Source organism: Euprymna scolopes, chromosome 19 (genome assembly GCF_053919585.1).
Source record: "Euprymna scolopes isolate OS-2025 chromosome 19, ASM5391958v1, whole genome shotgun sequence".
Classification (NCBI taxonomy): Eukaryota; Metazoa; Mollusca; class Cephalopoda; order Sepiida; family Sepiolidae; genus Euprymna; species Euprymna scolopes.
Window position 1 is genome coordinate 36,064,257 of NC_136500.1, and position 13,568 is coordinate 36,077,824.

General features: G+C 36.8%; 1 protein-coding gene across 1 annotated transcript in view; it reads left to right on the top strand.

Annotated features, from left to right (window-relative positions):
* Positions 1 to 10,488: 10,488 nt before the first annotated feature.
* LOC145303525 (metaxin-1-like) overlaps positions 10,489 to 13,568 on the top strand; it is a 71,374-nt gene continuing 68,294 nt past the window's right edge. Inside the window, exon 1 of the mRNA XM_080144978.1 lies at positions 10,489 to 10,642. Coding sequence (XP_080001104.1) covers positions 10,562 to 10,642 — 81 coding nt within the window. The 5' untranslated portion in view covers positions 10,489 to 10,561. The remainder of the gene's footprint in view (positions 10,643 to 13,568) is intronic.

A 13,568-nucleotide genomic window follows, 5' to 3' on the forward strand; every position in this document is an offset into this window, starting at 1 on the left:
TTCCAGAAGAATCAATATAAATGAGTAGTTTGTCATTGACAGCCTTTTTTCACATCAGAAATGATAAGGAATCAAAATATTCCAATTCCTTTCTTCCAATTTCTTTCTTCAAATTAACTTGTTCAAACATTATTTAACCGCCTGTATCATTCTTTCTCACACACCTTCGTGCCAAACGGAATAAAGAGAAATGGTGACAGGAGTGATTGATATCAATCTAAAGTGTTCCATAAATTTGTCGGAAACAAATACTTCCGACCATATAATTCCTGCTGTTAAAAAGGTCTTAGCATTATCTAAATAAACATATGTAAGCACACTAAATAATTTTGTGAACCTGAACAAATATCAGTAAAAAATGATCGAGTACTCATGTCGAGCAGTAACTCCAAGTTTGGAGACTTGTACAAGTAAATAACAAGATGTACATTTTGGTTTCTCCTCCATTAAGCTTTACCCAATAGCAACCAGTAAAATCTACACCCACTTGTAAGAAGATACGAACAAAATTAACTCTGTGCGTAGGCAACTGAGAGCCTGTTGGCACTTCAAAAGGTAAAGAATGTATCCTTTTACATACAGGACAAGGTTGGATTACAGCCTTTACTGATTGTCTTCCTTGGGGAACCCAGAATCCCATTAACCTTAATTTTGTTGCGTTTGTGCCCGTGTGACAACAATTTAGATATGTTTCATTAATGATTAATTTCATCAGCTGATGACGCTTTTCCCAATAGGATTGGGTGTTTCACTAGATAAGGATAGATATTCGAACCCGGAATACAACCTGAAGATCAAATCAAACCTTTGTCATCCAAAAACATGCCAAGACTGGCTCCTATTAACAGCACAGTTCTTACACGTTTTATTTAAATATTGAAGCTTCTTTGAGAACTCTTCTCTTTGCATATTTGCCAATAGCAACTATTTCGCCATTTTGGAGGTATCTGATTGTTGGCGCTTCAATTTGTCAATGGATTCCAAAACTTTTTTTAATACATTAATCACCTTAGTTATTGAAAAAGACTTAGAAATCTCTAAAGGCACGAGTTTTTCAATAGAGGCATCATCTGCATACAAGCATGAGATCATTTTCTTATTCATGTCATTAAGACACAGAAGGAGGACTGTCGGCCATTTAATACTGACCTGCCTTATCCAATTAGGACCACGGATCCATAAATCAAGAGACTGCAGAAGAGGAAATGCTCTGAGTAAGTAGGTCTGCATGATTCTCCAATCTTTGAACATATTTGTAAAGAACTGGAGTGTTACATTCATTCTTCAATTCTTCCACCATTTTTTTTAACATCCTTAATGCGGTTTTCAACAAATATATTGCCCATTGTTGAAAGTCCAACAACTCCCATCTTATGATTATCTCTCTTTGATTGTAAATATCCCATAATTCCTTTTTCTTTGTTCTCAATAAAATTTTCTTCTTTCGATCTGTACACATGTGCTATTTTTCCTCCTTAGAATTTCTGCTTGTTTTTAACCTCTTCCATTCATGATGCAATTCTCAGCAGGTTATGCAGCCAGTAGAGACAGTAGAAACCGCTGGAGTAGAGATGAAGCAAAATACGAAATTTGAGAAGTTAAATTCTTAGGCCATCTTTGTATGCTTGGTCTAAAAGACTCCATTTTAGACGTAAACCCTATTAGAGACGAACATGATAACACAAGAACTAAAGAAGCCTATGGGGAGCTCATACAGTTCCTAGATGACAAAAGCCTATCTATGATAATGAGCGAAGCTACTAATAATGGAAGAAAAGCCCTCGGAATATTACGCGAATACTATGCAGAAAAAGGAAAGCCGAGAGTTATTTCTTTATATATCCAACTGACATCCCTTAAAAAGGAAATTGATGAAAACGTCACGAACTATATAATAAGAACAGAAACCGTTTTAACAGCTCTCGGAAATGGCAGACAAACAGTGATGGATGATGCCTTAATAATCACAATGATACTAAAAGGATTACCGAGCCAGTTCGACCCTTTTTCTATTTATGTCACCCACAGCAACAAAGAACTAATGTTTAAAATCGAACTTCACAGCTTTGAAGAATCGTTGAAACACAAAGACAAGTTGAGTAGTGACGACGTGATGAAATCGATTTTTTCTTTTTTTTTTTGAGAAAAAAAATAATAAGAATAAAAACAATAGCCGTGACAAGCGACCCACCTCGTGTTTCACATGTGGTTGGAAGGGACATATATCCAAAGACTGTCCCAACAACAACAACAACAAACGAAAAACTTGCTGTAACTACAGTAAAAGCACTGCTCACAAGAGAGAATCTTGTTGATATAAATGAAGGGATACCATGAAAAAGGTGACAGATAGCACAGAAGCTACATTCGCATTCAAAATGGAGGACTATTGCACACGAATGCTGATATCACCCATGGGCTTACTAGTCGATGCAGGAGCAATCTCCCATACGATTAGAAACAAAAATGAATTTAAAAATTTTGACCCCATGTTTCAGTCAGAAAACTACTATATGGAGTTCGCAGACAAAATGAAAACTAGCGGCATAGCACTAAAAAGAGGAGATACCGAAGTACGCTGACTAGGCAGGAATGGAAGCTACGTCACTGTTACCCTAAATATGGCATTACTTATACCCTCCTACCCACAGGACATTTTCTATAAAAAAACGCTACTAAAAAAGAAGATGAAAATGTACTCAAACATAAAAAGAGTATAAAGTGTAAAATATATGTACATAAAAGACTGTACTATTTAATGACTGCAGAGGATGAAAGTACCAAAGACAGCTAGCATCAATGCTACGATGTCCACATGTGGCATAAAATACTCGGTCACTGTAACTACGACGATGTAGTAAAACCATCTACTGTAGTTTGTGGGATGAAAATAAAAAATAACAAAGCTAAAATTGAGTCAGCAACCCCAAAAAGTAAAAGTTGTTCGCCATCTTTTAAGAGTTCATCAACTTCTAAACCTTCAACACGATGTAAGTCTTCATCTATCATGATAAATGGCGATGAGGCTTCAAAAGATTTGAATTCTCCTAATTCCAAAAATTCTGATGCTGTGAAGACCCCACCAATTTCTCGGCTTAGATCGCCATCGCCAGGTGCTTTGCTGCAAAAATCTTAGTCAGATTTGCTGAAGAAAATTGATTTCAAAACTCTGATTCTGATTGTATCAAAGAAAAGCAAATAATCTCTCAAGAAAACTGATGAGAATGTACAGAAAGAAAATAAGAATAAGCCATCCCATAATTTGTCGCTGTCTATAGTAAAATCAAATCAAACTCCAGATTCTGTCCATAACTCATCTGTTAAAAGGAGTCCACAATTTGAAAGCCCAAAAAGTGCCAAACTTATTGGTAGAGCCTTGTCACCTATGCCTAATGATAGAAGTTTTACAGCCAAGCAACTTAATGGAGAAGCTGAAGACATGTTGATGAAACCCATTACAAACAACTCGCCCCCACGGCAGAGAAGTTGGTCTGTTCATTGGACAGTGAGAAGAAAATAAAGTTTCCAGTCAAAACTTCACCCACAAAAGAATGTCAGAGTCGATCAACTATTTCCAATTCAGTAAAGTTAAATCGAAACAAGCTCGTTAAAAATAACCACAGCCCTTTAAGTCTAAAAGATGACCCATCGTAGCGTTATCCATATGCAAAGCTAAATACATGACATTAGCAAAGACCATGCAAGAAGGTATGTACCTCATCCAGCTACTCACAGAAATGGATCAATATCAAGAATATACCCCCATTAAGATATTTGAGGACAATCAAAGTGCTATAACACTTTCCAAGCTGACATCATGAAAAAACCTCCAACCCAAGCAAAACTAGCAAAATTTCAAGGACTTTTATTCAGACTTTAAATTCATTTACCTATATGATACTTTTACACACTTAAAAATAAGAATAAAAATAAATAGATAAATAAATAAATAAAAACAACATAACATTTTAAGAGCAAGCGAGGGTGTTGAAGTCCAACAACTCCTATCTTATGATTATCTCCCTTTGATTGTAAATATCCCATAATTCCGTTTTCTTCTCTCGATCTGTCCACATGTGCTATTTTTCCTCCTTAGGATTTCTACTTGTTTTTAATCTCTTCCACTCATGATGCAACTCTCAACACCTGTAAAGGATTTTATGTTAAGGACCCAAGATAAAACAACCAGTAATGAGATACAGTCACTCAATGACAACTGGAGTCATAGATTTCAAAACATTGGGAATTATCTTACAGGCATAAAATAGATACCTATTAGCCACAGTTTGTGCCCAGACTATAAGTGATCTATGTTAACTAGCAAACTACATTTCTTTCACTTAGATGGGAAACATACTGGTGATTATCTTTACATGAAAACTAACACCAAACCGCATTTCGAAACACATACTATAATTTTCCAATTAGTCATTAATCCAAAAACCATATTTGATCTTTTTGTTCCTAGTAGAAATTAATTTCAAATCTACAACCCATACTCATACATAACTCCTTTTAAAACGTAACCACATCTTCCAATATAAACCCTATTCTGAGGAGTGTAACTTCAAAGCAGATACTAATTCTTTGATACTATTAATCCTAACTATCCATGTGGGGGGATAGTGATACCTGGCCTTGAAACCAGGCGCAGGGAAAACCCTCTCGGTGCTGATAGACCTGTAGATCTGGTCAGGTCATCCATCTAAGAGAAGGAAAACTCTGATTTGTAAAGCTGTGCCACTGACCTCATACGTCTTGGCACAAAACGGGGGAGGGAGGCCTCCTCAGTTCTGGACGACAACTTCCCTAGAGTTGATGGCTTGATCAAATCACCGGTTTGCAAACCAAAACTGCTTAAGGAGTAGATAGGCTCTGCCTATCGCCCGGCTTCCATACTCCTTCTTTATCTATTAGCCAGGAGCAGAGGTGCAGGTGCAGGAACTCATTAGAGATGCCCAGTGCTTAGCCTTGTTTCCTGACTAAGGCAATAAATGCCGTCCCCCACATTTGCCTTATTCCCTTCCCCTACACCTGAGTATCTTGGGAGTGCTTGTTTACCATATATGATTGAGGGTACCGGTTTAACAGTTGCTGGTTGCTGTTTCTGACTGACAGTACAGGAGCCCTAACTTTTTGGTATTGCTTAGAACGGCTGCTCTATCATCAGTTGTATAATATCGGGATGTTTGTAGTGCCGTGTCGTGCATGGAAAGGGACCCTGCACTCATCTCTGGCGAGTATTCCCGAGGCCACATTCCTGTGGATGAGGAGCTGGTTGATGGTCTACTCATGTTGCATGATGGAGGCTATGCACATCCGTTTTGCCTAGCACCTCACCCTAGATCTGAAACTATGAAATAAAATGAAATAACAGCTCCATCCCAAAAAACGTTCAAACCAGACACACACTCAAACAATTCACCTCCTCCCTTGAGGCTTGCATTTACAAATATCCGAGGACTTAGAACTTAGATGATATAGAATCATTTCTCCTAGCAAACTCCCCAGATATATTAGCACTAAGTGAAACTAACTTGTACTCCTCCATCTCATCTAACATCTTTAACATGTCTGGTTACCTTCCACTTTGTCGTAAGGACTCTGACAGACACATGCACAGACTTGGAGTCTATATTCGTAACACCCTCCCCATGTCTAGGGAATCTAAATTAGAACCAGGTGACCAACCCTTCATGTGCTTTAAACTAATATTACAACATAACGTTAGCTTCCTGTATGTTCTTTATCGTTCTCCATCAACCCAGGACTGTACTATAATCAATCATGTCTCTGACAGCATACATGTAACACCCTTCCTTGACACTAGCACCCAAATACATATATTTGGTGACTTTTACGCCCACCGCAGAAATTGGCTTGGTTTCTCTAACTACACTGACACAGCTGGTAGCATCATCCATAACTTTGCTAGATCTCATTCCTTGACACAGACAGTAACATTCCCGACCCGTCTCCCAGATCGCCAGGACCAGCAAGCCTCACTTTTGGATCTATTTATGACAACTATTCCTGATGATTGTGTAACAAATGTTCATTGTCCACTTGGGAATGCTGATCATACTGTGATAATGATAGACATTATTCTAACCCTCGACCCCAAGTTGAAGAGCCATTGCTCAAAACAATAAGGTACTGGGATGCCATTAGAGATCACATCAGAGACTGCCCATGGGGAAATATCTTTTCTCTTCCAGCAGAACAGTGCGCAAATGGGACTACTGAATGGTTCAAAGCAGCAATTGAAGCACATGTTCATACACAGAAGTTCTATAGTAAACCCCACTCTCCCCAATGGTTTACTCCTACATGTGCAGCTGCCATTCCTCAGAGGCGACATGCATACTGTAGATTTATCCAGCATGAGTCCTGCACAAACAGACAAAAGTATATAGAAGCCAATAATAATTGTAAGAAAGAAGTAGCAACAGCTAAGAGTAAATATACTGAAACCACCAGAAACGCATTGAAGCGCAAAAATTAGGAACTCGTGATTTCTGGAAAATCTACAATAGTGTAGTAAATAATGGGCAATCAACAATACCCCACTATCAAACAATCATGAGGTTGTTTGCACAGCAACTGAGAAAGCTAACATGCTTGCCCATCAGTTTGCCTCAAACTCTACCTTGGATCCAGCAAGTCTTTCCCTCCCTGATTTTCCTCTGCGGACAGAAACCACGCTAGATGATCTGAAGATCATGCCTTCCCAAGTACATGATATTATAAAAAACCTAGGCACCTCAAAAGCATGTGGACCTGACCTCATCCCGGCTGTGCTATTAAAAAAATGCTCTGCTGAGGTCGCTCCTGTTCTCTCTAAACTCTTTAACAAATGCCTTAACGAATGCTTTCCTGGCTGCTGGAATTGACCCATTAAATTATCGCCCAATTAGCTTCCTTCCTATTTTCGCCAAAATATTTGAGTCCTTAATTAATCAAGCTCTAGTCCACCACCTCACAGCTGCTAAACTTCTGTCAGGCCACCAATATGGATTTAGGCAAGCCCGTTCTACTGCAGATATTCTAACTGTAATCTCTGAACGTTTATACCAAGCACTGGATAACGCAAGAGAGGTGAGGGCAGTAGCCCTAGATATATCTAAGGCTTTTGACAGGGTATGGCACGATGGTCTTCTGATGAAAATAAAATCCTATGGTATTACTAGACGAATGCTTAACATGATTAGCTCCTTCTTAAATGAGAGAAGGATCCAGGTTGTCCTCGATAGGTGTACGTCCAAAAAATTTGATATAAATGCAGGTATGCCTCAGGGATCGATCCTTGGACCCTTGTTATTTCTGATATTCATAAATGACTTACCTGATGAAATTGTCTCTGAGATGGGTATATTTGCCGAAGACACCACACTCTATAGCAGGCCAGTACGGAAAACTAATGAGCACATATCTAAGGTAATGGCCGAAACCCTTCAGTCTGTAGTGGAATGGGATCAAAAATGGATGGTAACATTCAACGCTGCCATGACAAAGTTCTTTTCCTTTAATAATTATGTGAAACCTTACCAACCATCAATAGCTATGGCTAGAGATACTTTACCTGAGAGCACTTTGTTCAAGCTTAACGTTCACAGGAAACATGAGTTGGAATAGATACATCGAGATTATTGCTAAGGCTGCTGCAAAGAAAGTGGGCTCTCTCTATCGTGCTAGAAAGTTATTTACGCCTGAAAGTATCCTGTACCTCTACAAAGTCACCATTCACCCATGTATGGAGTACTGCTGTCACATTTGGCTGCTACTAGTCTCTCACTCCTGGACAGAGTCCAAAAGAGATTTGCCAACCTAATAGGTGCCGAACTATTCTCTACACTTCAGCCCCTGTCCCACCGACGAAATGTTGCATCCCTCTGCTTGTTTTATAAGTATTTTAATGGTGGATGCTCTGACGAACTACAAGCCCTTGTACCCCCTTGATGAAAATACCCCCGACAAACCCGACAAGCAGTGAAGTCCCACCCCTACACAGTTGGGATCTCTAGATGTAAGAAAGCCTTTTACTCTAATAGCTTCTTCCCCAAAACTGCAGGACTTTGGAATTTTCTTCTGGTTTCCTGCTTCCCCAACTGTACTGACATGCAGAAGTTCAAGTGTAATTGCTACTAAACTCCTTACATAGTACCCCCGCAACTTAGGTCCCTGATAATAGCCCCCTACACCAAAGTGGCAACGTGCCTTGTTTGGGGTGAAAATGTAATAATAAAAAAAGAAAGAACATACGTCCAAAAGGAATGACACCATTTGCAGTTTGCCAGATAAATCCATTTAGATATTTAATAAATTAAACTTCTTTAAATGGTGGATCAGATCTAAACCTACTATACCATCCAGTGTGGAATGGTTCAAATTGTTATAACCTGGAAACCTGGACGTAGGCGGAATCCTGCCTCTTTTATATTATATAATATATTAGTTATAATCTCATCAAAGCAAGGAATATTCCCAATGGTGAATAATGCATCAAAGTAAAAAGGTTTTTGAGATCCCAACTTTAGGGATATTTCCAGTTGGTGAAGATTTATAGTTTTAGTACCTATAAAGGTACTTATGGGCATATTAACAGGTTTTGAGTACATACTCTCTTGAGAACCCAATTTTTCGTAGGAGCTAGATGAAGAAAGAATGTTGGCTACCAGTGTTCATCAGACTATTTAAATTTATAGGTGATCCTTTCTTTTCGTTTATTGACACATACAGTACTGGACATATTCATAAATCATGAGCCAACAGTAAAGAAGTCTTTCCCCACAAAGGATTGAGAGAATCTTGAGCACATCGCTGAAAAATGCAAACGGGTAGGGAAATTCCCCTTATCCTTGGGCAATTTTTACTTTCTGGGAACTCAAGTAGTTTTTACACAAATTGAGCTAATCCTAATCCTGTTACAAAAGAAAAATAATGAAACGAATGGAATGGAGGAAACAAAGACTCAATTGCTGGAATAGATAAATGTGTCATTTATTTACTGTTGAAAGAATGAATGTTTTAGATATAACACGTGTTCATGTCCGCGCGGGTGTAACCATCGTTTGTTGCAGGATTGGTAGTATAGAAGGAAAAAGGAAATGTGTGTTCATCTCACGTTCGTTTGTTCGCGCGTAGGAAGAGAAGTGAGTGATGTAGTGGAAAATGGGAATGATAGTCCAGCGTGTAGACAAAGAAAAAGATAGAGGGTTGACATGAGTTAAACTGTGCACCATGTTAGCCGTCAGCTACGCGGTGGTGTTCTCTGGCACAAGTAGTAGATAGAGAGAGAAAGAGTGAGAATGTCAATCCAGTTCATGGAGAGAGAAAGCGTATAAAGTGTACGTACGGTCTGTTAGCTTTTTGTCCCACATAGTAGCAAGTGGCGTGAGGCACGCGCGTGTGTGCGCATTGTCGAAAAGTCATGCTGTCAGTCTGTAGACTGCCCAGCTCGGAAGCTGGTCTAAAAAGGGCTGGAAACAGCTTGTCTCTTGCTTTTATAATTGTTTCCAGTGGTCTTTTGCGCATGTGTGGATTTCCTTTGAAAGGGAAGTGACATCGTCCATCTGTGCATACATGTGCGTACGTTAGCGTGTGTGTGTGTATACATGTGAATGTGAGTGTATGTACGCGAACGTGAATATATGTACGTGTGTGGACGTACGCACGTATGTTTGTGTGCGCGTATGTATATGACAAGTAATATAGCTTGAGATGTGAACGCATGTTTTTGTGTGAGACTAGAAAAGGCTCGCGCAAAGGTATGAATCTAGAGCAATCTTTCGCTCTATATTCTAATTTATTGCAATTTACATATACCAAAGGAACTTAGTTGGGAACATCCCAGTCAAATGCACCAACCAAGAAAAGATAATGATATAATTGTATCAGAGGCAAGCAAATCAGAAGTACCATAATCAACATACAAAACTGTAAACAGGACAACCTGCGCATATTTTACATAAAGAGGAAAGTGAGCGGTTTTCTAAACTTGTCACACAATTGAGCAGAGAACCTAGGTTATACATAGTACAGACCCTTCTGGAAAAACTAGAACCACATCAAGTCCTGAGGTACACCCAACTGAAATTGTGTGGTGGTGAGTAAGTATAAGAAATACTACTACCGCTACTAGATCAATCGACATTTCTTGTCTTTGCGATAATTACTTTCGTTTTTGCTAAATCCTTGCATCACGCCTTGTCTGGAGAAACTTTCATTAAAAAGAAAATTACCCACCTTCGTTTGATAAAATATGTATATATCTTCCTTCCATTTAGAATGATTAAGCAATATAACAAATCAACTTATAAAATATAAAGTATTTAATTATCTAGTCACTGAAGGTGAAAAGAAAATAACAAAAGATAGAAAAAAAAAATCAAATATTAATGCGAAGTATACTTGTGAAAAAATACAATTACCAATAAGGGCAAAAGTTTTATTTCGCCCTTATAATAATGGTTGCTGATTGATCACGTGACACTTCGTCGTTCAAAGTGATTTGCCGCGTAGTGATACGAAAGCAGCAAGGTCATCGCGGTTGTTGGACAAGATGGAAGACAACATAGAGTTGGATATTTGGCACGGGGATTGGGGCTTACCTACAGTGGAACCTAAATGTTTAGCAGTCCTGGTAAAATGGATTTTAATTTACCTTTTTTCATGCTTTCGTAACTTTTTAACCCCAAGGTGCCATCATCCTTTTTAAAAGCATCACGTTTAACAAGTCGCTCGAATTATCGATTCTGTCACACCGGCTTTTCAAACTAACTGAGACTATTATTATTATTATTATTATTATTATTTTAACCTGCTTAATTTGACTCGCTTGTTTGTTTATTTGTAACTGTGTTCTTTCTATTGAAATGCAGTATAGACGAAAGAAATTGACCGAAGAGAGTTGATTGTAACAACCTTTAAAAAGTGTACTTATTTTTCGCATGCTTTGTTAAACGAAAGGTTCTTACTTACAATTATTACTTTTATTAGTTTTTCTTTATAAGTAAGGATGTCCATCAGTGTAATAATCTTGTTGACAAAGTTTGATGCTTATGTAGTTATGTTAACGTCGTGCTGTTATATATAGTATTTTAAAGTGAAGTTCAAGTTTTACGATATCTCTCTTTTTTTTTAGATTGTAAGTTGAAAAGTACAAAATGATTACAAAATCCCCTGTCCTCCCACGTTAAGAATGGCATTCTAAATAATGTTATTTCAGCACGGTAACATAAGTGCCCAAAGTTTATTTCCTTCTGACTGTTTGATAGTGAATTAAATTATTGGACGTTTAGAATTAATTTAAAACAAAGATCCAGAAAAATCTTTATAATGTACGTACTCGTCACAAAACATTCCCAAATTAATTTTTTTTTCTTTTTTAATTGAAAAAATCAAATTTTACAATCTTTAGCGATTAATAATAAAAGAATAAAATATCACCGTCCGTAAATCTCTGTAGTCGAATGGAGTTGTCGGCCTTTGAATATAAACACATTCGAAAACAATATGGCTCTTTCCTTCCTTCCTCATAAAATTTGATTTTATTGAAAATAAAAAATTTACCAAATTTACGTGATTATTGGAATATGAAATCTTCGTTCCGTGACGAGTACGTACAATATTTATCTGTGTGTGTATATATATATATATATATATATATATATATTTTTTTTTAAATACGTAATTCTAAATAAAAACCAATTTAAGTAAATATTAAAATTGAAAATCTGAGAAGCTGTAACAAGTATGAGATAGGATTATGTTTTCATTTCGTGTTGCATTTTTAATTTTCACTTTAATTAGCATCTCGATACATGCACTTGTACCGCGCCTTTTTCTTTTTTTTTCTTTTAATAATATTTTCAAGTTTTACGATATCTTTTATTAAATTAAGTGTAAGTACAGAATAGTTACAAAACACTTTTCCTCCCCATGTTAAGAATGGTTTTCGAAATAACGTTATTGTTTTAGCACGGTACAATAAGTGCATAAGTACCCGTATTTGAATGATTTTTTGGTTTTTCCGATTAAAGTATTGGTCGTCTGAGCATCCGTACCGAAAAACAAACAAACTTTATTTGTCATAGGTGTGTGTGTTCTACAGTACACTCATTTCAGCAGCAGCGTCTAAGTTTGATAAGCTACAAACGAAAAATATATATAAATAAAGAATAAATAATGCTTTTTTTTTTAATTTTTTTCTCGAGTGCTCAGTCAGTTTGAATTATTTTTTCTCGAGTGCTCAGTTTGTCACGTAACGATGAAATTTTCAATTAAAAATGGTGCTAATGCAGAGAGTGATCCGCGCTATTTTTTTAAAATCGTATTTCCACGTTTAATTAAAGTTTGATATGTTTTTTTTTTATTCAATTATACAGAATAGGTACAAAACACCTTCGCCTCCCCATGTTAAGAATGGCTTTTTAAATAACGTTATTATTTCAGCACGGGTCAGTCACTACTCTCTGCATGAGGAGTACCAAAAATAGTGAGGACTGGCCGTACCTTGAAAGTTGTTGAATATTTCAATTATCCTTTTTTTTTTTATATTTCGTTTCCTTCAAGTATTTACTAAATACTATTGTCCGAACTGTTTCCTAAGTGTTTTTTCCTATGTAAAAAGAAAAGGTACATTTTTTACTTGGTTTCCACCTGAACATTTTCCTTTAAAATGACGCCCTTTATGTTTTTGGCTATGCTGAAAACGAATATCGTATTTAAATTTTCCGCAAATAAGTAGTTTTCCGGATATCAAGCAATGTAATTTCTAATGTTATGTGGTGGTCATTGTTGTATGCGTAAATCTTTTTTCGTAAAAGTATGCGCGTACAAGCACCATCACATAACATTAGGAATTACATTACTTAATGTCTGGAAAACTACTTATTTGCGGAAAATTCAAATGCGATATTCGTTTTCAGCATACCCGAAAATCTTTAAAAGTTGTCATTTTAAAGAAAAATGGAAATGGTAAACCAAGTAAAAATTTTCTAAAAAATAATAATAATAATAAAATCATTATCTTCTCAACATCGTGTTAGTATTAAAGCAAATATAAACTTCATTATTACGGCTATAGTTTTTTTTTTTTTTTATAAATAACCTTGCAATGTCGCGACCGTGTTTTGAGAATGAATCTGTAAAATCACACTGATATGATATTATGATCTGGTTTTCTCAAAAAAACCCTACCTTCGGTTCGGTCACTCTCCCAGGCATTATATCCTACTTGAGTATTTTTTTTCTCTCACCTATCAAGGCCCAAAAACCAGACGAGGACAAAGATTGTCAGTTAGCGATATGAACAACAATATATTGAGAAAATTGCAAACGATGGCTGAAATGGCCAGACTTTAATTCTTCAAAACGATCATGCTTGATTTGTTGCCTGATTATTGACCAGATTTCTTGCTTGTTCAGAATAAGGACGAAAATCAAAATATTGGATTTTAATTAAAAGCGATGGTATCTAATTGTGTGGAAATGAGTAAAATATCCCAAATTTACGAGAAATTATAAGGTTAATAAAAATAGGGATACACTACAACAAAACACCGACC